The 27,966-nt window shown below is 44.9% G+C and overlaps 1 protein-coding gene across 2 annotated transcripts; it reads right to left on the bottom strand.

Annotated features, from left to right (window-relative positions):
* Positions 1 to 522: 522 nt before the first annotated feature.
* Positions 523 to 27,710, bottom strand: LOC144826365 (embryonic protein UVS.2-like). 2 transcript variants are annotated; one of them, XM_078684691.1, is made up of 12 exons: positions 27,123 to 27,349; positions 26,569 to 26,634; positions 21,007 to 21,147; positions 20,787 to 20,904; positions 16,547 to 16,722; positions 13,752 to 13,833; positions 11,788 to 11,915; positions 8,056 to 8,171; positions 6,383 to 6,608; positions 4,859 to 4,977; positions 2,401 to 2,623; positions 523 to 864 (listed from the first exon to the last, which is right to left on the bottom strand). In XM_078684691.1, exons 3-12 carry the CDS (start codon positions 21,041 to 21,043, stop codon positions 854 to 856), a joined length of 1,236 nt encoding a protein of 411 aa, XP_078540817.1. In that variant the 5' UTR covers positions 21,044 to 21,147; positions 26,569 to 26,634; positions 27,123 to 27,349; the 3' UTR covers positions 523 to 853. The 2 variants fall into 2 exon arrangements, with proteins under 2 accessions (XP_078540817.1, XP_078540818.1); XM_078684692.1 differs by lacking the exon at positions 27,123 to 27,349 and adding an exon at positions 27,689 to 27,710 and having other exon boundaries at positions 728 to 864.
* Positions 27,711 to 27,966: the final 256 nt, after the last annotated feature.

Raw genomic sequence — 27,966 nt, 5'->3', positions numbered from 1 at the left:
ACCTCAGGTTATAAGTGTGCTATACAAGTACGAATTCATTTAATGTATGAGTGAAGGAAGGAAAGATGATGACCTGCTACGGCGATCCCTTAGAGGGTCTAGAGTGTTGTGTTCTGGGGTGCTAAATCACTTGTCTCTCTAGAAACGTTAGGAGTACAAGGGAGGCACTATAAGCTGGTCGGACTTGGGCTCATAGGTACTGATGTGGTCTGGTGGCTCATTCCCTGCATGCCGGTGTTCTATGATCCCAGGCATAGTTATGTTTCTGAGCAGAATCCCCGCAGCAACGGCTGTAAAAAAATGAATGATATTACCAAAGAAACCCCACCTAAGTTCTATAGTTGGTGTCCAGGCCCTGATTGACAGCATCTTTTGTACCACTTCCAGCCGACACAGGCGGCGAGCACATATGTGCACATGCACACATACATGTGCGCACACACCTTCTAGCAAAAATAGAAGACCCGAATCAGAAGGGCAGGGCCCACTGTACCAATATAAAACCGGTTCTGTTCCATGATCTGCAAAAGAGTCAACACTTTATTTTATATCTCTACTTCACTTCACATGAGCAGCACATTTCATACTATACATCAGATACATCAGTGGCGAGCTAGGAGCCAGATATCATGCAGGTTGAAAACACTTGATTCACAATTGGCGACCGCTGTTGGCGACGCGCTTCTTACAACATATGACAACAACACGCGACGGAACGAATGACGACCAAAAACTGAGACTCGGAGAGATACAAATGCAGCACTTATAAAATCCACCCATTCTTCACGTAGAACAGTTGTACTTCCGGAGTCATGACCTTTTGTGAAGCTGCGGCTTGTCAGCTGCTCCTGGGTTAGGCATTCACTGCAAGTAAATATAGGAAAATTCACCTTAGTTTTCATAATACCCAAGGAATATGCACAATCAATTTTACTGTGGCGATTATTTGTATATTATTTCATAATTCTAAAATATAAGTTGGTTTTGCCATTTTTTTTAACAGTCGCGCCCAGCCCCTTCATAGAGTTAGTCAGCAGCACTTTAGGGTCATTCAGACCCCAGCAGTCAGTGCACGGGGGCTGCTGGGGCTGCAGAGGTGCCGTCTCCACCCATGTCTTGGCAGACCACCCATCCTAACAAGATATAACAGTTGTACCAGAATTCTTTTTTGCTTCACACAAACAAACCCCCAAAACCGAGATTTATTTCCAATGCAAACAAACAAAACCCATGTCCCTGACATGCAGGGTGTTTCCCCCAGCCCTTGGAGACCACTGTTGTTTGACCCTGCCCGGTTTCGCCATGGTTCCCATGGTAGCCACAGGCAGGGCAGATCTGCTTTTGGAGACCAACCCTAAATACAGTGGGTTTAATGATGCATCAAAGGCAGAGACCTGTTGAAGATAGCTTACCAGCAGTGGAGGCTGCACCTGCAGTCAATCAGCAGTTGTCCACCTCCAAATAGGAGGGGGGACTAAAAGTTCCCCAGAGCAGGACCCCACTAAAGTACAACAGGACTCCCCCACAGTAAAACGCTGATGGCCTTTGACTTCCATATTACAATGATGGTAGAGGAGGAAATGTACTAACTGGCACTAGTGCCCCATGACACTTCACTACTACCAAAGTTAGATGGGAGAGGAGGCTATTTATTAACTGGCACGAGTGCCCGTCTTTACTGGGCATCTACAGGAGACGTGACAGGCCCTAAAATGCCAAATAGCAGCAGGACTGCCACTCCACCAACAGCTAAATGTCCCCCTTTGTCTTCCACTGAAAGGGCAATGACACATGTCACGGCTACCTAAGTTAGATGGTGGGAGGAGTCTTTTTATTAAATGGCACTCGTGCCCCATGACACGTCACTACTACCAAAGTTAGATGGTGAGAGACAATGCTATTTATTAATTGGCGCCAGCGCCCTTTGACATGCGTCACTACTATCAGAGTTAGATGAGAGACAAGGCTATTTATTAATTGACACTAGTACACTTTGATATGAGTCACCACTACCATAGTTAGATGGGGGAGGAGGCTATTTATTAATTGGCACAAGTGACCCTTGACATGTCATCCTACCAAAGTTAGCTGGTGAGAGAAGAGGCTGTTTATTAATTGGCGGCACCAGTGCCCGTCCACATATGTCACTACTACCAGACTTAGATGGTGAGAGAAGAGGCTATTTATTAATTGGCACTCACACCCTTGACACGTGTAACTACTACCAAAGTTAGATGTTGGGAGATGAGGCTCCAGAGGGTACAGGCTAACCCCAAGCAGAGTTAACACATGCCTGGGTGCCTCAGAGGCCTGCTGACACTTCTTCTTAGATAGGAACAAACACCTCACTGCTGAGGTTCAGAGAGAGCCACTGGGTCAATTTACAGCAGATAAACTTACCGAAAGTGTAGGAGGCCTGGAATCCCTTCATGTTCAATATCTCATCACTGTGGAACTGGAGCAGAAGGGAGTTACCGGTGGAGGTCACTGGTGGGACTAGCTTGGAGCCGCAGTATTTGCCAATAAGTGGGGAGGTGGTCTTGGCACCATCGAAGATAGACAAGGAGTCAGCAGCGCACTTTGAATCAGGTTCAACGGAAAAAGATGTGGTTGTCATTGAGACCTGCAGGGTGAAACAAGAAGTATGTGTTAGTCCTTTATTAGTACCTCTGTCCTGCCAGCAGAAAGCAGTGTGATATAAGGAAGAAAACAATGTGACAGCCGGTCCTAACCTCCTGTAACATGCCAGTAGGGGGCAGTGTGAGATAAGGAAGGAGACGTATGCGTTAGCCCTTATTTACCAAACTCTCCCTCCAGCAGGTGACACTATGAGATAAGAAAGAAGCATGCATTAGCACTTACATACCATCCTGCCAGCAGGGGGCAGTGTGACATAAGGAAGGAGAAGTAAGCGTTGGCCCTTATTTGACATCACTGTCCTGCCAGCAGGGGACAATGTGAGAGAAGGAAGAAGCATGCGTTTGCACTTACTTACCATCACCATATTGCCAGCAGGTGGCAGCATGAGATAAGGAAGGAGAAATATGCGTTGGCCCTTATATTCCGTCACTTTCCTGCCAGCAGGAGGCAGTGTGACCAGGGGGTCTATTGAGCTTTTATATATACACGGTGCAGTGCCTAGAAAGCTATGCCAACCAAAAGTGACGTATGATCCTCTGAGTGGAATGTAGAGCTACACCATTCTTAGGTGTCACCCGCACAGCCCTTACGTTGTGCTTGTGAAATATCTTGTATGTAAATATATCTTAAAAGTAGGCTCTTTTCCTATTGCTGTAGTACTGTTTTAACATGCATTTGTGTGGAACTTTTTTTTTTCCTTTCCCTGGCTGCATGCATTAAAACAGTAGTGTTACATTCCTGATCTTTTATTCGTGATGCCACCGAGGAGTACTCATTTAAACTCACTGTACAATGTATGTGGGCTCAAGTTCTTAAACTCAATTTAATGACTTTAAGAATTCAGGACCTACCGGCACTATTGCGCCGTCGGAACGTCACTATTTTTACATTCCGCTTGCGCAATGTGCCACTGGCATATTTATAGGGCCACGTAAAGTGATATTATGTGGCTTATCACAGCCTTATAAATATGTGCCCCTTTCATGCAGAGTACAGCGTGAAAATGACGTTCCATGGATGGTGCCCGGGGGGTTCCCATGGCTTTCTGACACTGCCCCAGATATATGAGAAATCGTAAGTCAGAGGCAGTGACAAAAATGTACACCTCCCCAGGGGAGGCGTAAGGGAGGCACAACAAAGAAAAATATCTGGAATTCAAAGTTTCCACTTCTTCCCCTGCCTCCCACCCTGCCAACACCTTAATAACTGTTACCCGATTCATCTTAGTCCAGAGGAATTTCTCAGCTATTCCAGGGCAATAGTGAAATGTATTTTCATATATCTTGAAGTGGTTTGCAAACCTGGATTAAAAATTGACATTGATTGGAAGTATACCAGTGGCTGGTGTAGATTTAATGCCAAGAATTTGAGAGTGACTGCATTTTTAGAATGAAAACAGATGGATCCGGCATTTTAAGCCAGCGTGGCTGACAATATAAAGAAATGGAGAAGAGTTCACTTCTAGCTCCAAAGACTTTTCAGGTAGTTGGCAAAGAAAACACTTTGAGATGGGGAACCCAGGATAATACACAAATGTATAGATAGGCAAGGCAGTGTCCAAGTGGGTAAAATGGTTAGAACAAGATCAAAACAATCAATCAAAGAGCTTGTAGAATACAAGTATTGTTCAAAGTCTTTCGAACCAAGTATAATCTCGCCTGAGGAAGTTATTAACAGACTTCTCGCGGTGAAATAGACTGAGAAGTCCAGCTGCACTCACATACCATGGGCATACCTCTCACACAACACTCACACTTCTCACCCTGAACTCAAACCGCTCATCCTGCACTTATACTATTGGCACAACTCTCATCCTACACTCGCACACTTCTTACCTTGTACCAGGTAACATGTCTCACCCTGTACACTCACACAATTCTCATTCTGCACTAAACACACATCTATCACCATGCATTGAGGCACTTTCACGCTGCACTTAGACACTTATCACCCTTCATTCATGCACCACTCACCCTGCACACAGAGCACTCACACCATTCTCCCTGCAGTCACACACTCCTCCCACACCTTTTAACTTATTATTAATCCCATGGGTGACACCTAATGCATTTAGCAATGCATGTTGTAAACTGCGCTCTGGTGGCCATACCACCCTCACTGATAGACAATCTAAACAGTTCTTCATGATTCCAGGGTCTACATGCCTTGCACTCTTATTCTCAGTACTAGAGTGACATTGGGGAGCTCTGGCACTTACCTTGTGTCCAGCTGGAGCAATGATGTAGTAGCTGCAGTCCAAGTTGGAATAGTAAATGTTGGGGAAGTAGGGGGATGAGATGGTGCCAGGAGAGCTGGTGAACGTGCCGCCACATTTTACTGTCAGACAGAATTAAAAATCATGTTAATTACTTTGCAGCATAGAGTGCTGGTCACCACTGTACAATGTCCGTGAGCACAAAACACAGAACAGCTCAGCTTCAGCCCTTCAACAACTATGTGCCAAACAGGAGCAAAGAGTAGGGTTCTGCCTGATGCCCCCTGCATGCTGTTTGTGCCTCAGCTCACATGTCCCCAAATATAGTGGTACATGGCAATCATTTGAAAACATGGCATGGGGTCCCAGTCGATACAACTTTACGGTTAGAATGGTAAATAAAAGAGCTCATGTCAAGGGAGATGTTCTGCCAATAGAGGACCCCCACTATCAGAGATCCTAGCCAGTACTCTCCACTGCCCCCATATATTTTGCGCACAGTGTGATCTTTTCCAACCCATGATCATCAGTTGGCAAGATTCCACAGCCAGAGAAATCAGAAACAAAACACTGTTAATCCATGTGAACTCACCCACCACCACCCCTCCCAACACTCAAAGGGATTATGTCAGTGTGATAGCCCATGACATCTTGTATTCCATAGTAAGACATCTATTGACTCTGAGAACCAAGTATTTCCTGCAGTAAACCAAATGCCAACATGTCCCATATCCTGGGAGCACAGCTCACTGGGTCCCAACAAGAGGCCTTTGCGTCCTCTCTCCCTCTATGCTGTTGGAGGTCTTTGTGTCCTCCTCCCTCCGCTGGGTAAGAGCGCGCTGACACCAAGGTCCATACCATTGCTGTAGGAGGCTTTTAGAACCCACTTCCTTTACTGAGAGCACCCTAACATCAAGGACCATTCCATTAGTGTAGGAGGCCTCTGGGTCGTCCTTCACTGTCTCAGAGCGGCCTGATTACAAGGACCGTACCATTGCTGTAGGAGGCCTCTGATTCCTTTATTCCCTGTCTGAGAGTGGCCACACACCAAGGACTGTACCATTGCTGTAGGGGGCCTCTGAGTCGTTCTCCCTGTCTGAGAGCAGCTTGACACCAAGGTCCATACCATTGCTGTAGGAGGCTTTTAGAACCCACTTCCTTTACTGAGAGCACCCTAACATCTAGGACCATTCCATTAGTATAGGAGCCCTCTGAGTCCTTCTTCACTGTCTTAGAGCGGTCTGATTGCAAGGACCGTACCATTGCTGTAGGAAGCCTCCGAGTCCTTTATTCCCTGCCTGAGAGTGGCCACACACCAAGGACTGTACCATTGCTGTAGGAGGCATCTGAGTCCTTCTCCCTGTCTGAGAGCAGCTTGACACCAAGGACCGTACTATTGCTGTGGAAGGCAACTGAGTCCTCCCTCCCCTGTCTTACAGCGCCTAACACCAAGGACTGTGCCATTGCCGTAGGATGCCTCTGAGTCCTTTTCCTTGTTTAAGAGTGGCCTGACAACAAGGATCGTACCATTGGTGTAGGAGGCCTTGAACCCACTGGCGGTGATGGAGCCGTCCGTCACAAACTCCAGCAACATCTCATTTCCGGAAGAGGTGAATGGCTGGAGCTCTCCGGTCCCGCACGCTTTGCTGAGTAAGACTGGGGCTGCCCTATTGTTGCCATCGTAAATTGTGAGGTAGTCAGAGGCGCAGTTTGGGGAGGACTGGAGATCAAAGGCAATGAACTGTAGAAGAATCTGAGAAGAAAGAGCAGTACATTAGACATACAATTTCTAGAGTGTCTTGTACTTTCTAGCCTTCATTTGTTTAAAAAGGACTGATTTTCAGTTTTTGAAAAATATCCCAGACTAGACTCAGTCAGTGATTTTGCATTGACTCTCGGACAATGCATGCATCCCTTTACCTCGACTCTTTAAGTCAGTGACTGCTTCTTTCTATGGCCTCCTTCACCACCATACCTCCACTTCAACTGTGTGTTCAAAGAGCCATGACACATTTATGCTGTCCCTGCCCTATGTGTTTTCTCTCTTGGTGCCTCTACTTGGTACCAGACCTCTGCTGATGCTCAGGTGCCTCTTGTGAAGAAGTTACACACTGGATACTTGATTGCTTGTGCTAAGCTGAGGCTGTCAGTCAAGTTGAAGGAGCAACAGAGAGAGCTAAGCTGGTGTAACCTTCATAGACGCCTGGCACAGTTGGTTCCTCACCGGGCTCATAGTGAAGGTCTTAGACCTCTGGGGCACTGCCTCTGCATTATCAATAACCTCTGTCCTACCTTTAAATGTGAGTGATGCCCAACAGAAGACCAACGAAACAAGAAAGGCTGCCGCCCCGCAGATGAAATCTCACAAAGGATTTCCACATTGGGAAGAGAAGCTCATGCTTTGTGCAAGGGTTATACGTTAGAGTATTGAGCAGAGAAATATCACTTACAAAACCATTGTAGCCAGAATATCAACAATAGCAGCATCCAGAGTATGTATAGCTAAGTATAGATTAACTACTCTCCCCATCACCTTACCTTGAAGCCATATATCGATATATTGTCAAGATAAATGTGAAATTAAGTATAGTAAGTCTATACTTATCTATACAGATATTGACCATAACCATATTTTAGTAGCTGATATTTTGGCTATGTTTTTTTGTAGCACTCTATTTAAAACTCAATATTCATGTCCCAAACACTCAGATGATAATACCTGTCACTCTGCACCCCAGTATTCTGTCCTGCTCCACTGTTCATTAATAGATTCACCCTTACATGTCCATATCCTCTGGGGAACTACATTGGCATTCTGTCTCACTTTTGTGTACTGCCCCCTTGTGGCATTTCTTTGAAGCCCAATTTGCTTAAGGTCTAGCTTACTTGCACCATGGCGACCCACTCTTTAACCTTCATTCAGTCTTCTCTGGGGTGGCAGCACTACTATAGATTTAAATAACACCTTCTAATCGGTTCGTCTCAGAAGTTCTGCGGCGAAGGTGCTGCCATCATTAGAGAGAACATTCCTAGGACAGATCCTACTCCTTGCTGATGGACCACTCTAACCACAGTGACCTGCCTCAGCAGCTACCTCTGCCACCTGTCAATCAGGCAGCTCCTTACCCAGTGCACTACTCTAAGCTGACCCCCAGGCAGCTAAGACTCTGGCAGGAGGAAATCGTGACTAGCTTCATTACCTTATCAGAAGGCACTCGGATCAGGTAGACGCAGTTGGCGTTGTTTGGGTACGACGATGGGTTATTTGATGACTTCACAGTGCCGGTCGGGTCAGAGAGAAGAGTGCTGCACACATCTGAAACCATATATGAAAAAGAACATTCTTTAAAAAGTGATGTCTTGAAACTTTACAATGATTGTGCCAGGTAGAAGTTACACAATCTACGAGCTCCTACCGAGAATTTTTCAGTTAGGCTCACCAGTATTTAAGCACGTATCTTATACCTCCACCAAGAATAAGCCCCTTGACCTATACAAGGATCTCGGCGGACAATCAGCACTCAGTGCAAGTCTTAGCAAGTCTTAGCAATGATCTGTACTCACACAAGAACATAAGTAGCCACCTAAAACTACATTCAGTGTTGATACCAACTGCCCTGGTGCAGATAAAATTGCAGTAGAAATAGGCTCAAGAACAAAATATTTCTATCTCTCCACTTTCTCTTTACTGGTCTTCAGTGACATGTTTCCAGATCAAAGAAATATGCATGGTGTATAGCTAGAAATCCACTTAATTTCTAATGATAAAAAGACATAACACTCAATGGCAGGGACATTTTCAAACCTATGAATCCAAATGTCAAACTCCATAAAGGGAACAAATAGGGCCATAGCAGTACTCTAACATTAAAACCATCTGGAACTCCCATATAAGAGGAACATGTCTTCATAAAGAAGTAATTTGTGCTAGTGAATTCCAGGGTCCACTGAATGTATGCTGGGAGTTAAATGCTGAGATCACATTACAAAAAAAATGCTGGGGGGAAATCATGAATTGAATGCTGGTCAGCTCACCAATGATACATGCTGGGATCCAATCGGGATAAATGATGGGATCCAACCAAGGAATCCATGCTGGGATTTAATCAAAGGATAAATATTGGGATCCAATCAAGGATTAAATGCTTGAAACCAACCAAGGGATAAATACTGGGATCCAACCAAGGAATAACTGCTGGGATCTTTTCAAGGAATAACTGCTGGAATCCAGTCAATGGATAAATGATGGGATCCAATCAAAGGATAAATGCTGGGAATCAATCAGGGGAGAAATGTTGGGATCCAATCAAGGAATACATGCTGAAGTCAAACCAGGTGATACATGCTGGAATCCAATCAAAGGATAAATGCTGGGATCCAATCTTGGGATACATGTGGGAAGTCAATCAGGCAGTGCAATTTGTGACCCCACTGGGCAATAATTGCTGAGATCAAATCAAGTGATACATCTTAAGATCCTATCAGGGGATAAATCCTGGAATCCCCTCAATAGATAAATGCTGGGATCCACTCTGGGAATATGTGCCGGGGTCACATTTGAGGACAAGTGCTGAGTTCTGATCAGAGGATAAATGCTGGAATTTCAGGAGGAGGGAACAAAGCCTGGATTTCTGTTGGGATAAATGCTGAAATTTCATCTTATTAGCAGGAAGAACAGGCAGTGGCAATTGGTGCAGGGTTTTAGCTCTCAGCAGGGCAAAAGGACAGTTTTAGTTTCCTGCCTTAGCTGATGAGGGTGAAACATCTTTATTTTGGTTGATACTGATAGATTTATCAGCCTCATGCTACACAGTGGACTGCGACCTACTGCTTGACCAGCTAAACAAAGGTGCCCACTGTGTTAGATCCAGCTCTAGAATGGTTTTGATGATTTTCTGACAGGTCAGACACAAAGTGTCAGGATTGGGCCTTCAAGTCATCAGAGTAGAAGTCTGAAGGTGGGGTTCCCCAGGGCATTACCTTTCTTGCTCAGTATTTCTCTCCCCTGTCCTTCAAGGCACTTAATCTACCATGAGGACCAGAGATTTTCTGATGACATACTAATCTATCTGCATGTGTGGGGCCTTAAGGACGGGGTCTTTGTCCTTAAACAAGGCCTAAATAATGTGGCCAGGTGAATATACAAAAGTGGGACTAAGTTAGGTGGAGCAAAATCTGAGATGCTCTGCATAGGATTATGTGGTACAAAAGGGGGTGGTGATGGACGGAGCATCTGAACCAATCAAACACTCACACCCAGTCAACAGATCTGGGTTTAATCCATCACCGTTCTTTAGCCCACTCTGCCACCCCAGTTCAGACATGGCCATATGCAAATCAGTCTGACCCTGTGCCTCATGGGAACAGTCCAGCCCGAACTGCCAAGCCATGCCTTCCCTGGACCGGAAACAAGCTTCCGAGGACCGGTTTCTGGCATTTCAGCCGTCTTCAGCCCGGCTTCCTTGAATCCAGTGGCAAAGTGAGCAAGGGACTCACGTTTGAGCATACCCTGCAAACTTATGGCGAACAAAGTGGTACAAAAGGGGGTGGTGATGGACGGAGCATCTGAACCAATCAAACACTCACACCCAGTCAACAGATCTGGGTTTAATCCATCACCGTTCTTTAGCCCACTCTGCCACCCCAGTTCAGACATGGCCATATGCAAAACAGTCTGACCCCGTGCCTCATGGAAACAGTCCAACCCGAACTGCCAAGCCATGCCTTCCCTGGATGGAAACAAGCTTCCGAGGACCGGGCTGAAGACGGCTGGAATGCCAGAAACCAGTCCTTGGAAGCTTGTTTCCGGTCCAGGGAAGGCATGGCTTGGCAGTTCGGGCTGGACTGTTCCCATGAGGCACAGGGTCAGACTGATTTGCATATAGCCATGTCTGAACTGGGGTGGCAGAGTGGGCTAAAGAACGGTGATGGATCAAACCCATATCTTTTGACTGGGTGTGAGTGTTTGATTGGTTCTAATGCTCCGTCCATCACCACCCCCTTTTGTACTGCATAGGATTATGTCACAGACTCCTGCATAGCCTCACTTTGCCCCCGGACTTTATTTGCGATCCCATGCACCTTCACTAAGACATCTAAAAGGCTGAGGGTCATCTGAGAAACATAATTGAACTTTGAGGCTCACATCAGCTCTGTAGTGCTTCTGGTTTATTCAGCTTAAGACAACTGCAACAGACATTGCCCTACATCTAAAACAAATATCACAAAATCATGTCTGGTTCACCGACTGTTTCAAATATGGAGTAAACCAATTCCTCTATGAGTGGGCTTCCAAAACTCGAATTACTAAGATGCAACGTGTACAGGACATGGTGACATGACTTGTTTTAAAACAAGGGATACATTGTCATTTATCAGCAGGCTAGACTTCATTGGTACACATTCAAAAGCCCTATCCAAAAAGGTATCATCTTCAACAGAGCATTCCTTGTTTTTAAGTGCATCATGGAAACGGCACAAGACTGTCTGTGGGGTAAAACCACTAGACATCTTCCCTCCTGCAACTCAAGATCTTGTGGCTCATATCTTCTTCACAGTGCAAGAACTGATATTCAGTGGAAGGGAGACTGCATATTCTTGCTGGTTGGCCCAAAGATTTTGAATGTAGTGCCACTGGATATTAAGAATAGACATACTCTGCATACCTTTAGGAAAGCCTTAAAACATTCATGTGTGTTCTTTTTTGGAGCACATACATGTATATAGAATGTTATGCTATTTATTTGTGGATCGTGGCGCATAAACGCAATAATGTATTTCAGTGTGAGCTCTAAAAATAAACTATAAATAAAGTCCCATTTGAGTTGAAATTGAACTGGAATAATTAAAAACATAATATAACCAGCTGGAATTAAAGGATGATGGTACTGCTTTGGAATTTCAGACTATTAATAAATACTTGCACTCCTTACCACACTGGTACAGGGTGTTGATTTTGGAAACATCCAGGTTGCTAAGCCCATTTCTCTGTCCAATGGGCGTGTCAGGATTTGGCTTGGGGATGATGCTCGGCTGTCCAAATTTGTTACTGAAAGCATACCTGTGGAAACGAAAACATCACAGGTAAAGCCTATCATGTTTGTGCCATTATAGTTCATTTTTCACCCATAGAGATCTACAGAAAGCCTAGCTGTGGTTCAAATATTTGGTGATTACTTAAAACGTTGAATGTCTAAGTTTAGTCTCAAAGATGTTCCTGAACTAACCACCTGCAGATCCTTCCCTGCTCAGTCTAAAACTTCACCGTTTTCCATGTATTGTGCCTCTGAAGCATGGAGATCAGAATACATCCACCTTACCACCCTCACCCTCACTCAGAGTCTCAGGTCTTAAAAAGCACTGATTTAAAACATTCCTGCTGTCAAGGCTCACAACATTTCTGCTTCCAACAGAGGTTGGCTTTAGCTCTGAGGTATCACCCTCCTGTGATTCATAAACAATGGCACTACTGCTCTAAACCAAGTATGTTCACCAACTCAGACAGCATTTACCTGCCCCTCTACACCCATGGACTTTCCATTCTATGGGGACATGTGCTGACACAGCCATGACTCACCTTCACTTTCTTACCTTCATCATCTACGGCAGTTCCATACTGTAGCACCCATGTTCACCAACCCAGCCGTCATTCCATACACCACTTCACATACAGAGCGTTAATCCTAACCAATCATGTTCACCAACGCAGCCATGCTGGTAATACTCTTCCTCATCCATGGACATTCCACTCTGTTGGAACATGTTCACTGGCACAGCCATGAATATTCTGCCCTTTTTCACTTGTGTCCTCCTAAGGCGCATCTACATTATGGCACTCATGAACACCAACCCAGCCATCTTTCCGTTGCTCCTCTTCCCTCCTAACAGACAGAGTCAACACTCTGGTGGTCTTCTTCACATATAGAGGTTCCAATATGCACCATGCTCTGCTTCCTGGTCCCCCTCCCACCATCAAAGGCGAAATGCACCCGCCCTCTACTTCCCAGCTCCAGCAATCTCAGTAATGATTGAAAAGATCACATCAGAATGTGATCAAAATCACTGGGTGTGAGTGAGGGTTTGATGGATGGAGGGCTGGAGGGTGTCAGAGGACATTACCTATGTCATCCTGACTGTACTCCATCTGCCAAGTTTAGACAGGACCACCAGCCCAGGTGTCATCTCCACACAATAAAACGAACCACCATCACTGCGGTTCCTTCCAATTACTAAATGTTTTCAGCCTAGGTTGCGTGGGTAGATATTGTTTTCTTCCTGTCCCTCAATACTAGGTTTGGTGATGGTCAGGTAAAACAAGATATTACATCGTCCAGCCTATATAGGGCAGGCATTCTAATGCCATTCCTCAGATTGCCGCTACTCCATCGGGCTGTCAGAGGAAGTATTTCATCAACAGAGCCAGCAAGGGTTCTGTCGCCGAGGTACTTAGTGTTCGCCCATCTTTAAATGAAGCGGGTGGTCCTAGGGTTTGGTGGAGAGGGAAATCTGTCATGTTTGCAAAGGAGTATCCTGTCCACCAAAATCTTAACCTCTTCCATGCTCATGATGAGCGCAGTGCTCCGGTGCTCATGACGAGCTCAGCTCGTCATGAGCCGTGGAACGCTCGCATGCGGGGATAATTCCCCTGCTGTGCTGAGCGTTCCACGGAAACGGGTGTGGTCATGACGAGCTCAGCTCGTCATAAGCACACGAGGACTGTGCCTCATGACGAGCTGAGCTCGTCATGAGCACTGGGGCACTGCGCGCGCCCCCCCAGGACAGCAGGAGAATTACCCCCGCACGGAAAGGTTTAATCATGTTCATTGTCGTTATATAAAAGCCTTTAATGAGAGTTTAAAATAGAGGACCTCTTCTTAGCTGCGCATCGGAGACTTACATCCCATAATGCATCACGGAGGAGTAGTCGTATTCCAGTCCAAGGTTGTTGGTGTTCTCTTTGTTAAAGTTGCCGATGTCCTCTGTTAAGAATAGCAGACAGTAAAGATAAGTTAGTGACGACTGAGCCTGATAGGGCACATTTTAATAATAAGAAGGTCCCAGCTAACTACGTTGCAGTGCTCTCTTGTGCCATTGCAGGGGTTAGAAGTAGTCCAATGGCTAAGAGCCATATGTATGGAAGCAATTTTGCGATCGCAAACGCCGAAATTTGCTGAATTTTGGCATTTGCGATCGCAAAATAGCTAAGTGGAATGTATGTAAGCAAAACAGCCTCGCAAAATAAGAAATCGCAAATTTGTGATTCCCTATTTTACGATTGCATTTAAGGAATCGCAAATTGCGATTCCTTAAATGCAATGTATGAGGCCCAGAAAAAGTGCAATTTTGCCATAAGGAATCGCAAATTACCGCCAACTTCAAGTTGGTGGTAATTTTTGATTTCTTTGAAAAATGCACTTTTTTGCATTTTCAAAGTGCCATATGGCACACATACATGCCCTTAGGGCATGTATGTGTGCCATATGGGCCCTCATGCACATTTCAGGGGTGCAACAGGGTGTCCTTTAAAACACCCTGGCACCCTTGGAATTGCATTCTCAATTTGCGATTCTCTAATTGAGAATCACAAATTAAGAATGTCTTCCCATTCATTACTATGGACCTCTAGGCTCATAGGAATGAATGGGGAGGTAGTTCTTAATTGCAAATTGCAATTTGCGATTTGCAATTAAGGAATATGTAGGATTCGGAAAATTATTTGCAAATCCTACATACATAGCATTTTGTGATTCTCAAATAGCGATTCTCTAAAAATCGCTATTTGAGAATCGCAAAATGTAACTTTCATACATATGGACCTCAGTTGTGAAACTGGGTGCATTTGGGGGTGTGTTCATATCTGAACCTAAGCACCAGATCGAAAAGCATGAGACTTTAGGTAAATCACTTAATCGCTTTAGCATGTGATATGCAGCTGTAAAATTCAAAACATAAATGCTATTTGATGAAGACCGCCATATTGCTCCCGAGTGAGGTTCACACAAAATAAAAGCCAATGCCTGCATGCATGCATGAGCGATGCACTGGAGTTTCGAGCAATTTTAAAGATATTTCACTGTGACTTTTTGAAGGGAAACTCATCCTATTTTTTTCCTTGCCTCATAAAGTGATCCAACACCCTTGGTAATCTCCAGGGTGCACCCTTCACCTTACATTGTATAGCATTGTATTGTAGTTGCATTTATATGGCGCTTACTACGCTTGACAAGGCACTGCAGCATTTTATGCCAGGGAGCACACGGCTCCGGGCACCCAAGGTTTAGTGGTTAATCCAGTGGTTGTTGGTTATTGGGATTAGTCTTGTGCTCTCAAGAAAACTGCTCAATGCATTTACTCCAGTTTCTGTGAGGAGGAGAAAACTATAGGAGTTAGTGGTGATCATTTTGTGAACTGAGGGAGTATGTGAGGTTCAATAGATGATTTGTGGAATTAATACATGAAAGAGGAGATTAGGTATTATTAGTTTGCAGGAATGACTTTCAAAGCAGAGGTGATTGATCTGAAAAATTGGAATTAAATGAGGCGATTAGAAATAATGCAATTATAAAGATTACGGCAACCATGCCTGTGACTTAAAGTAGGTTGTGCGCAGAGAGAGGTGATGTGCATTCGAATGAAACGGAGAGGGGAGTTTTTCATGCAGAGTTTGGGGAATACCGAGGAGGCTTTTAGCGATGTCATGCAATCGGAGGATGAAAAAACTGTAGAGAGAAACGCCATTATTTGCATGAGATATAGTGGAGTGAGGAAGAGTGGTGCTCAAGGCTCTCATCCGGCCCTGGATCCACATAAAAACACATGCTTTGTTTCAGGTTTATGTTAGTTTTCTAATGCAAACCTGATTCAAAGGCTTCAGGTGGAATTTACAATCCGACGCAAATCACGATCTGTGTTGGATTATAACCCAAAGTAGAAAAGTTTGTGCTTTGCTATTCCTTGCATTACTTTGAGTCAAGGGGGCATTCCATGGGTGGTGCACAGGTGTTACTATGCAACAACCCATGGGGTTTGACATAAATCCCTGTGTACAAAAAACTGTAGACAGGAATTTGGGCTAAAATTCTGCACCTCAGCAAGGCAAGGGCAACAGGGTGAAGATCTTTCATTTCTTGTTTTTCCCACTTTGCATGTGTGCTGCATTGTACAGCACACACATAAAGTGGGAAAAGCCTTAAAGCATAGCTTTTATATTTAAAGGGACCAATTCGAGCAAAAACTATGCTTCAGACAGCACAGCCACTCTAGCACTATGGAGCAAGGGTCTCTGTGTTGGCACATGCCTGCCTAAAGTCTGCCAACAGCACTGGGAGAGAGCAGAACAGCACCACATCTTAGTATTGCATTCACACATGACTTCTGTGTCTATCTGGACCCGGTGTCTCTTAGTGCGGCACTGCAGTTAGCAGTCACTGCTCTTCATGATCGATTTCAGGAAAATGCATTTTAAAAATGGGTCACAATTTAGCCTGTGCCAAACATTTTTATGTAGGCTTACAATAAATGGTTTGCTCCAGTTAATGACCTCAGCAGTGGTAACTTTTGCAAAAATGACACCAGAAGGGTCAGATTGGTAGAAAGGTTGTGTTGGTGTGTATCTTTGATAAAACCTAAGCTGAGCCAATGAGATATCGAAATCAATTCCAAAGGGTAAGTGAATCCCGGGGTGTTACTAACGAGGTGAGATGTTCTGCGGCATGATGGTCACATAGTTGTCGCGGTCGCTGCGGCTCTGCTCGTGGTAGAAGCCCAGGGCGTGGTTCAGCTCATGCTGGATGGTTCCTCTGGACATACATCCCCCGGAGAGAGATACCTGCTGGCCTCCCCCTGTCTTCCCAACGTACGACCAGCACCTAGGGGAGAAGATGGACCAGGGAGATCCATTAATCACTGCAATAGCACCTTCAGAGAACAAGTATTATAATTTTACTCCACACAAGGCATCGGCCTGTGCGTCTCCTCTCTGACGGTCGTTATCAGCAAGGGAGGAGGGATTCTAGGACAGCGACAATGTGTAGTCTGGGTTGTGATAAAAAGCCTTGCATGCAAAGGAAAGCTGTGTCATCCTGAACCAGTCTGACTCAAGGGGGGGGTGAAGGGGGATTCAGATCTACCAGCTGCCTATGGGTTAATCTGTTGCGTCCCCCATGACTGGGATCCATACTCTAACACAGTCAGTGTTCTGGTTGTGTGTGTCATGTTACATGTGTGTTTTACAACTGTGAAAGTATATGCATTGAGAGTGGGGTCCTAAAATGATGGGTCCCTCTAGGTTGTTTTTATCTTTTGTGTACTCTTTTCTGCCTCTGGAATCTATGCATTTAGACCTCATGGATCTATGGGTGGAATTAGAATATACAGTATGTCTCTATCCTGCTACACCCAACATTTTTGTCCAGCAAAAGACACTGGGACACCCTCCTGCCTTGTGTTGTGATGCTCATCACATTGAGAGACCTTTCCAGTCAAACAGCAAACATATCAAAGTCAGGCTGGTACACTGTAACACTTTGTCTGGCATATTTGCTCCACTGAACAAGAGAATTATGCACACCACCATATTTAAAGAGTAAAGGCCCATTCCTAGCCGCAGCAGAGAACAGAATAACATTCCCCTCTAGGATAACACTTCGCACAGACCCCAACTGGACTGACTTACTGCAAGCATGCTAGAGTTTTGCCTGAGGTTGTATTTAGGCCACATGAGCACCTTAGACCTTCTGTGTTTTAGGTTTTCTCTATATTAACTCCTTTGCTTTACTTTGTGTTGATGCAATTCACATTAAAAAATAACAACATATCCTTTCTACTGGATTTTTAGTTAATTGTGTGCAATCATTGTTATTGTACTGTGAGTTCCATACCCTCAACCACCTCCTGGAGCAAGCCTTGGCTACTCAGCCTTGTTGCTCTTAAGGAGTCACAAGCACAACAGGAGTAATTCAGTTGTGGTGCAGTGGAGCCTGTGTCCCTGGGATACCAGTGGTAAATGATGTGGCACAGTGTACACCAACCACTGATACCGCTCAGTAACCACTGACTGCCCCAGAAACCTTATTCAACTCTTAACAGTTCATTGAAAACAACTGTAAGAAGAGTATCACATCCAGACTTCAATGGCCTCCCTCAGAACTGTCAAGGATGGCTTCTTTCAGCTAGGGAATTCCAGCTTCAGCAAGTGGAACACACCCACCTCTGATTAAATTTGAGGGACATGTGATTCACTGACAGAAATATACCCCATGCTACAAGATTGAGAGGAAGAGTAGACAAACCAAAAGAGAACCCAGTGATGGTAGTCTCATCACAACACAAGGGATTGAACAGAGAATACAGGATACAGCCATCAGAACATTAGGAAATAAACAAGCATACAGGATCCAACCACCTCACCACTAGGGAATAAACAAAGCGTACACGATCCAACACCCACACCACTAGGGAATAAATAAAGCATACAGGATCCAGCCATCAGAATCTATCGAGAATTAACAAAGCATAGATGATCCACCCATCACAACACTAGGGAATGTAGAAAGCTTACAGGAGCCAGCCATCAAAACCTCTAGGGAATAAACAAAGCATACAGGAAGGGGTATCTCGGCGCTGGGGGCCGTTGGGAAGATTAAGCGAGCTATTGCCCAGAGTCGCATGGTGCTGGGCAGACCCCTGCCGCCGGAGCCGGGGATTAAACCGTAATCCCCAGCATCCAGCATCAGTCGCCCTGACCGCGGCGCCACACCTCTTCCCACTGTCCATGGAAAGTCTATCATTTAAAATCCACAGCACATGTGAGGCCTTTCACTGTGAATCCACAACCCATGGAGGGTCATCATGGACAGTACTGAACCCATGGAGGGTCTTTCACTGTGAATCCACAACCCATAGAGGGTCATCATGAACAGCACTGAACCCATGGAGGGTCTTTCACTGTGAATCCAAAACCCAAAGAGGGTCATCATGGACAGTACTGAACCCATGGAGGGTCTTTCACTGTGAATCCAAAACCCAAAGAGGGTCATCATGGACAGTACTGAACCCATGGAGGGTCTTTCACTGTGAATCCAAAACCCAAAGAGGGTCATCATGGACAGTACTGAACCCATGGAGGGTCTTTCACTGTGAATCCACAACCCAAAGAGGGTCATCATGGACAGTACTGAAATCTTGGAGGGTCTTTAAATTAGAGAACACAGCCCCTGTGGATACACCAGTGAGAGCTCACAGAACATGAGTGATAATTCAATGAGGCACAAAATAACATGAAGGGAGTCTAAGTGGTAGTAGGGAGCCAAGCGGCAATCACATACTGAGGGTTTTCAGCCCATGTAACTAATTATCCAGTCTTTTTTTTAGATCAACCTAAAACAATATACCATATAAATTTAATATTTTAAACTAAACCTCTATATCCCTTAAAGATATACATATCAATGTATAGTCCCATTTGAGAGCAGTGTGAATCAATCGTGGTGCTGCTTTTTGTACATGTTGTAATTTGTAGATCAGAAGCGCAGGAAGACCAGCACAGAGGGAGTTACAACAATCTAGTCTACTTAATGTCAAGGACTGGGCAAAGATCCTCTGGGAGTCAAAAGGCAGAAGGGGGCAATTTTCTGGAGTACTTTCAACATATAATAGCGAGTGCAAATGAGTTTTGAAATTTGAAAACAAAAAGAAAGATTTAAATCAAGAATCACTCCCAGATTGCGAGCTGATTCTGTTGGGTTTTAAGTGGTATCAAAAGAGCGAGGCCGCCAGTGAGAGGGCCCCACATCTGGTGTTCCAATCTGAAGATCTCAGTTTTAGTGGTAGATCTCATTCAGGAACAGCAGCCCCAAGGGATCGAGTCATAAAGGGTTTCCCTGAAGCAAGCTGTCCCATTGGACGTTTAGGTTAGCGAAAGCACAATGGGACGTGAAGCTGAACAACCCTATTTCACATCTAAAGGACACGTTTTCCAGTGCCAACAAACACACTGGTGAATGTAAATATTTTCACTACACTACGTTTTGCCCCATTCTATGCATCCTCACTATGCGGTGTGGAGATATATTATTCTGCATTGCATCCTATGCGAGCTGGAGATTATGCATGATAATTCAGGTTGTCCTGTTTCAATTGGGGAACATGGCTGTTAACACTGAGTTTATGTGATTGAGTCCAGTCTGGTGTGATGCTGAATGTAGGAGCAGTCGTTAGGGTGCCCTGTGCTCTTACCCATCACCATGGTGGATCTGGAGGTAATGAGTCTATGTGATGTAGTCATATCTGGTGTGATGCTGAGTGTTCCTGTGCTCTTGCCCATCTACATGGTGGATCTGGAGGTAATGAGTCTATGTGATGGAGTCATATCTGGTGTGATGCTGAGTGTAGGATCAGTACTTGGGGTTCCTGTGCGCTTGCCATCCACAGGCAGGGTCTGGAGGTAATGAGTATATTTAATCGAGCCCTATTTGATGTGATGCTGAATGTAGGATCAGTCTTTAATGCGTCCTGTGCTCCTACACATCCACGGGGTGGATCTGGAGGTATTGAGCCCATCTGAAGGATCCCTATCTGGTGTGGTGCTGATTGTAGGATCAGTCCTTAGATCGTCATGTGCTCTTACCCATCCACATCGAACATAATGGAGTAAACCCTGTGTCCCTCAGCACCTTGGTATGAGCAATCTAATCTACAGTGAGTTCTGTTGGGTGGAACAATTGCTTAGCAAACACAATTAATGATTAGCAGTGTCTATCCTAAATGACACTAAATGACATTCAGTGTCATTTAGGATAGATACTGCTAATCATTAATTGTGTTTGCTTGCCCATCCACAGGCAGGGTCTAAAGGTAATGAGTCTATCGGATGGAGTCCTATCTGGTGTGATGCTGAATGTTGGCTCAGTCCTTGGGTGTCCTGTGCTCTTACCCACTTGTAGGAAGGATCTGGAGGTAATTTGGTTCTGCCGTGTGGGCCACAAAGCGGATGCAGGTCACTGTTGCAAACTCACTCATTGCATCTGTAATGGCAGCCAGATCTTGGGCACCTGAGGGACAACAGAGGAAAGGAGAGGATGATGTAAGGTGAAGCAACCTGGAAAGGTATCTATGAAAGACAATGTTGAGCCTTGGTGTAAAATGGAACTCACTGTAAGTGGTATCGAGAGTGTAGGGCACATGGACCATCCCATCGCTGGATTTGGGCCAGAAGCAGCTGTTGTTTGTACATATCCTGGCACTGCGGCCTGGTTGGACAGCAATGTCTCCCTCGTGGACCAGCTGTGAGCTGCCTACAACAGTAAAGCACAGTGTTAGTACTCAGAGTCTGTCATTACACCAGAAGGAACAAGAGCACATGGAAGAGAAGGGAGATCTTATGCCTAAAGCTCAATTTCAAGAAATAATAAAAAATGCAAGAACTTCTCGTGACGGAGGCAGATGCGGACATTTCAGGTCAAACAACAGACCTTGGCCAAAGCATCTACTTAAGAAAACAAATTACCCTAATGACTGAAAAAAAGGCCTCAGCAAATAGGCATTGATAGTGAGTAATTGCAGCTGTTAATGTTTACTGGGGATGGTTTCCTGTGTCTTACATTCCTATAGTGTTGTCATCTTGTCATATCATATGGCACCACTAAAAACATTTTACTGACTTGCCATAATAACATCGAGCATACTAAGACAGAAAAATCAGATTAACAACTGCAGTGGCTACATGCCTTCTAAGCGCTTTATGTCTTTGTTCAGCAAACACCAGCAATGACATCACACTTGTCAGAGGCAGCCATTTCACCCTGTCACCACCATAGATTCTGCGTAATTCTTTATCCACACAAATCTAAGTTAGCATTGTACGTTTCATTATCTCTTTTACATACAAGTATGAACTAATATATAATATTCTTTGAATATTCACTAAGTGAACTAGACCAGCGAGCAGATACGATTTACACAGTTTGTAGCACACAAAGGTTAGTTTAATTTTCACTGATATGATTGTATTAACACAATCCTTAAAAATATATACTAGTGTCAGCCAATCATATGCTTTGATTAATAATAATAGATCTGTGGTGATGACATGATGTAGGAATCTAGCTCTATATATAATATACCAAAGTAAGGTATAGTGTGCACAGAGTCCAGTGGAACCCCAAAGGCTTACAAAGGGAATAGTAGATACCACCTTACGCTCTTTTTGTAGTAGTGTGGGCGAGCAGTAATGCTTTATCATAGGTTAGTGTTAAGCATTTATTGTAGACGTATCAAGAGAGAGAGAGAGAGGACTAGATAGCTAGTCTGTGTCCCCGTTGGTTTATATGTATTTTTATATGTATCATCAAAGGAGACTTTCTCAATATGACTTTTATGTTAAGACTCTGACTGGTTTTGTCAGTGGTCACCTTCGTTGGTGTGTTCATGAAGCCCTCTTCCACCAACCTGGTTGGTGGCATGCTTCATCATCTGGCCCACCCAGTAACACCTAGCGTGTCTCGGGTGTGCTGCGACGCCTGATTACAGCGGAGCTGGTATATTGCTGAGAGTGCAGTGTAGGGTGCGTTTGTGGAGTGACAGTTAAAACGGCTTGGCGGAGGTCCCAATACCCGAGGGTAAATTACACTTTAATAATTGGACCGCCGTCAGCGGTTAAAAAAAAGGCTGGGGGATCTTAAGGTGGTGAGTTACGACCTCCTACATCCATACGTGGGTCGACATGTTTCAGCCATTGCCTTAAATATCTGGCTTTCCTCAGAACCTAAATAAAAGAGTGATGGTGCATACTAAAAAGGTGGGTTTGTGTAATGCAGACTATGTGTTACACTTGCTAAGGTGTTTTTCTAGGTGTGAGAGGGGGATTCCCTTCTCAAGCATACGCTAGGTATTAGCTGTTGATGCTTCCAGGAGAGAAGCGGCAAGGGGATGACCAGATTTACTGGACTGAGCCTGCCGAGTACCTCTAGTGCCGTCTTCGCATTCCGGTGACACACTTAGGCAAGAAATTATGTCACCCACTCAAAGACTGAACTCAGACCAATTGTTTGTATAAAAAAATATTTCTTTAGTTGTATTTTATTTTTAGAACCAAGCAGGTCCTGGTACAGGTAAGTCAAATGGTACTTTTTGAAACAGGTGGATAAGAATATGCAAACTGGATGAAATTGACTTTTTTACTGGTTTGAAAAACAGTTAAAGAGAGTTGATATTTGTAATTACTTTGTGATTACTTTTAACAGTACTTTTGAGATTACTTTTTTTGCAAAGTGTGGTATGCCTAGATATCACACTGGGACATTTCCTAGACAAAGGTAAGTAAAACACTTTTGCATTAAAAGATAGTTGCTTGGGTTTTCATACAAACACAGCTCCACACGTAGAGCTTTTTCGGAGGAAAAGCAGTTAATGCAAGCCTATGGAAGAAAGTTTGATTATCGGTGTACAGGTAAGCAATAGGCCTGGGTGCTGAACTTCGTTCCGTTTGTTGCGTTTTCTACACTCCGTGCTCCGCTTGCAAAGTGCGTAAAACTTGGAGAGGAGTATTTTCCCGGTCGCGCACGCCAACGGTATGTTGGCAAGCGCGAGATGCAGCTCGGGTAGAATTTCTAGGAAGATCAGTGGCATTAGGGCAGCCGGGTGCAGAGTACTGAGGCCCAATGTTAGCCGGTGACATTAGGGGGCCATCGGTTGGTGGCCTCTCTCGGGCAAGCCACAGGGTTGAGAGAGCTAAGTTCCTAGGGTTAAGTTCAGGCCAAAGGGGGATACGAGTTAGCATACAAGGTTCACCCACAGTGGCACAGGGGCAGCCGGTAGCAGGGTGCTGAGCTTCTGTCGAGTTCTCTGTTGTTTTCAATTGAAGATCTCCGGTCGGATCAAAGACTGCAGATTCGGGCAGGGAGGGTTCCTGGAAGCGACTCCCAGTTGGAGAGGTAATTTGGGATGCAGGGAGATTTCTAAGATGCCCTCTGATTGCATTTGGTCTTAAATCCAGCACTGGCATCAGTGTGGGTTCAATGGGCTGAGAATTTTGATACCTAACTTTGCAGTCTTCAGTGAAGACACCATGGAGCTGTGGTGTTCGGGGTGCCAAACTCCAAGCTCATGGTTTAAAATGGCTTTAGTGCACTTACAATACCTGTAAGAGGCGATGGTTTGTTTGTTTATTAATTATTGTTGAATGATTTGATCAAGGTGTTGTTATGTTCATAAGAAGGGTTTTTATGTTTGGGAAAGTCGAGGAGCACGTTATTGATGACGTAATTATGAATATGTATTTTCTTACACAGAGGGTGATGCAATAATAGTGGTCCTATAAAACATGTCTAACAGTTCTAAGTGTTTGGATTTGACATTAGAGTTGTGAATATGTTGAGTGGACGATCATTGTTAAATACACGTCACGCTGATGTTTGTTTTTAACTATGAAGCTACCCCTGATGAAGGGCTGTATTGCCTTGGGTAATTTTAAACAAGGCTGCCTGGGACAGGGTCATCCTGCATGCTACAGAAAAAGCCTGGATAGGCATTTCCTCAGGATTAGAGAAACAAGGAATGTACAAAGTCTTTATATGAAAAAACGAAATAAGATGCGATGAACTTGGGGAACAAATTATGGTTGAAATAAGGATGAAAAGATGGAACATTGAAGATAAATGGATTTTTCTACTTTTGTTGCTCTTCGACATGTGTCTGGAAGGGAATGAACGCTTCATGTGTAATGGAACCATTTGAACCATGCTGCTGGCATTGCAAGAGCATGTCTGCACCAAAACCTTACCCAAAGAGCACACATTAAAGTAACTGATTAGAGTTGACAAAGGAGTGCATTCAGTCATTTTTATGAACACAGGCATGTGTGCCATGTTGACTTGTAGTTTTAGGTTCTCCCCCTGGCACACAGACTGCACTGGCATGGGTCTCTGAGGGTGGCAAAATATATGCTTCAGCCCTCAGAGACTTCCTCTGGCTACGAGGCCCTTACATAACATTTGTAAATGTAAAGCGCACATTCACCCACAAAGGGGCATCTTGGCGCTGAATAGCAGATGTTCGTTGTTACTCAGCTCAATGGTTCTCATTTTATCAACCACAGGAAGGATGAGAGGCTGAGTGGACCCGCAGGGATTTGTACCGGTGAACATGAGGGTAAACACAGCCCCTGCAGTGGATGCTTTAGTCCACTAAGCCACCAGACCCAGTTTGTGCCCCTGGCACCTTCTACAATAGACATATATATAGGCCAGAGGAGTGCCAATGCGGGAGCAAAGGTACAGTTTTGGGGAAAGAAGACATGCCCTGGGTGCCTGATTAGCAAAAACCCAGGGCACACTTAGTAAAGAAGCATCACACAGAAAAGTGAAGGCCAGCCATGCAAAAAGGGGCACTTTCCTACACAAGATACATATCTGTATGTTGTTACCAGATGTTTCTATGCTATGAATTTGAAATGTATTTGGGGGAGGACTCTATTTCCCAGAATGCATTTCTTTTTAAGTGTTTTTTATTCCATTCCTCTATTTGTTTTTAAATGGATGGCATCTGTTCCCAGATATACTACATTTGTAAAATATGAGCCAATGATGATGTATTGAGACCAGGTGTAAATGGCTGCTTCAATCTACACTACAGCTGCAGTGGCAGGCCTGAATGTAAATGTAAATGTATTGCGACTTATATAGCGCACGTATCACCTGAAGGTATCAAGGCGCTTGCTTAGGGAACCCGTCCTGGTATTCCCCTGTGAGATACCCCGGCAGGGTATCCACAAGGTGAAAGCCAGGCATCCCGCCGCGAGGGGCCGTAGTGGAGATCAAGCAAGCTATTGCCCAGAGTCGCAGAGTGTGACCCCGTGAGTCGAGTAGGCACCGGAGCGAGAATTGTCGAGTCCATGGAATTTTTGAGCCCGAGACCCGCCGAGGCGGGGAATCGAACCCTGGTCCACGGCCGATCTCAGCATCCGGGTCTGCCGCCTCTAACCACTGAGCCACGCTTCTCCATGAGACATGTTTAAAAGGCTACTTTAGTGGGTATCACAAGGAATGCTGCTGTCCAGTAGTAGAGTTTAATGTACAGGGCCTGTGTACACCTAGCACCAGATACTAGGGACTTACAAGTAAATTAAACGTGATAATTAGGTGTAGGCCGATGTTCCCATGTGTTAGGGAGAGAGTAGAAGCAGTTTACCACTGGTCAGCAGGGAAAGAGTGCACAGAGTCCTAAAAGCCAACAAGAACGAGATCACAAAAGGACAGCAGAGGAAGGCACAAATCTGGGGTGACCCGCAGAAAGGGCCGTGTCCACCAGCTTGGGTGTCTTCGGTGATGATTGTGAAGACACCTTGGCTCAGGATCACAGCTGACTATTGTGTAACAGAGTGTAGCGCCCAGAGGCCCTGAGGCTTGCTTTTACCTTGGTTCTCTCTGCTGATCTTGAGGGTGTCTGGTTTCAGTGTCACAGCTGACTGTCTTGTAACAAAGTCTAGTTCCCTGAAGCCTGAAGTTTTCTCTTACTTTGGTTCTCTTTGGCGATGATTTTGTAGACACCTAGGCTCAGGGTCACAACTGACTATCTTGTAACAGAGTCTAGCGCCCAGAGGCCCGGAGGTTTCCTCCTACCTTGATTCCATTTAGATCTCAAAGACGCCTGGGATCAGGGTCACAGTTGAATCTCGTGTAATAAAGTCTAGCGCCCAGAAGCCCGAGGTTTTCTCTTACCTTGGTTCTCTTTGGTGATGATCTCAAAGACGTCTGGTATCACGGGCTCCTCTGAATGATGGGTGTCTGAAAGAGAAGGCACATTCCCAGCTTCACATCAGCTGCTCAAGCACTGGAATACGTGGATTCAGAAAGCAGTGATAGGAGATGAAATGTTCACTGGTTCTAAAGGTGCATCTGTGTCTATACACCATGGGCCCGAATCACAAAGGTCCAAGTTTACGACTATCAGTATTCACATTGGTCAACTTAGATCAAATATCTAAACTAACAACTTTCGGTATTCATAAAGGTTAAGTTCCGAGTAGTATCTTTACGTCTGCACTCAGGGCGGACTTTCTTCCCTAAATACAGAGACGTTACTCCACACCTGGACTGAGTCTGTGCACCCGGAGTGGAATCTCCGCTCTCGGGCCGGAGACGCCGCCGCGGGTGCGAAGGTTCAGCCCGAGTGCGAAACTCTGACCCGAGTGCGGATGTAAAGATACTACTCGTAACTTACCTTTGTGAATATCAAAAGTAGTAAACTTAGATTTTTGGTGTAATTTATTTACCTTTGTGAATCGGGCCCCAAATGTGTATTTCTGCCAATTCACAAAGAGGTTGATGCCCCTGGTGTGGGAGGGGGTGGAATGCGCAGAGCCCTGCAGGTGCGGGGGCAGATGTGGCAAACAGGGATACATGTGCGGGCCCGTCTTCCTTATGATGCTCTTAAAAATGCCTGACTTTCTAAATCCTTCCCAAACACACACTGGGGCCGTCAATAACCCGCTCCGTTCCTGTGAACCAGTCAATGGCGCTTTGGGTTTTGTTTCTCTAGTTCTCACTTCCTGATGTTGACAACTTCCGTTTGCGCATGCAGGCGGGGGTGTGAATGCTCCTCCTTTCATCCTCGCACCTAAGTTGTGACTGACAGCAGCATTCTGTTCCTGCACACGACGCGCCTCATTCAGGGTGGCCCATCTCACTCTCTCTCCCTTTGTAAGTACACACAATCTGATTAAAAGGGATTCAGTGCATAGTACACAATGCAGCCGCCACCCTCCCAAGAGTATAGCGCTTCTTTATGCACAGGAGCTATGCGCAAGATCCATGAAATCCAGACTAAAAATGTACTTACGATTTTTCTCCAGTTCATAGAAAATCTGCAAAAGAGAAAAATTACATTTTAATCACCTAATGTAAGTATAAAGATTATAGAACATTAGGGAACGCTAAAGCCATGTTTTAAAAGATGACATAAGATGTAGGTTGTGCTGTATGTCAAAATATCCAAACAACACTCGACCTGCAACGGTGTGGGCTGCAGGACACCCCCTTGCACAGTATCCTCAAGGTAAGAGTATATCGGGGAGTGGAGATTCACTGCTCCGATGCCCCCTTGTTGACTTTCCTTGT

Source organism: Lissotriton helveticus, chromosome 3_2, assembly GCF_964261635.1.
Source record: "Lissotriton helveticus chromosome 3_2, aLisHel1.1, whole genome shotgun sequence".
In the NCBI taxonomy this organism is placed as follows: Eukaryota; Metazoa; Chordata; class Amphibia; order Caudata; family Salamandridae; genus Lissotriton; species Lissotriton helveticus.
The sequence above is the reverse complement of the archived record's forward strand: the minus strand, read 5'-3'. Positions and strand labels throughout refer to the sequence as shown.

What these genes read in the sequence shown, in the direction of transcription:
- LOC144826365 (XM_078684692.1), bottom strand. Translation starts at nt 21,043, where the DNA reads ATGGTCCATGTGCCCTACACTCTCGATACCACTTACA. An exon ending in CAACACCCTGTACCAGTGTG is followed by an intron (nt 8,172 to 11,787) that starts GTAAGGAGTGCA and finishes ATATGGTTTCAG; the next exon opens with ATGTGTGCAGCACTCTTCTC. An exon ending in TCCGAGTGCCTTCTGATAAG is followed by an intron (nt 6,609 to 8,055) that starts GTAATGAAGCTA and finishes CTTTCTTCTCAG; the next exon opens with ATTCTTCTACAGTTCATTGC.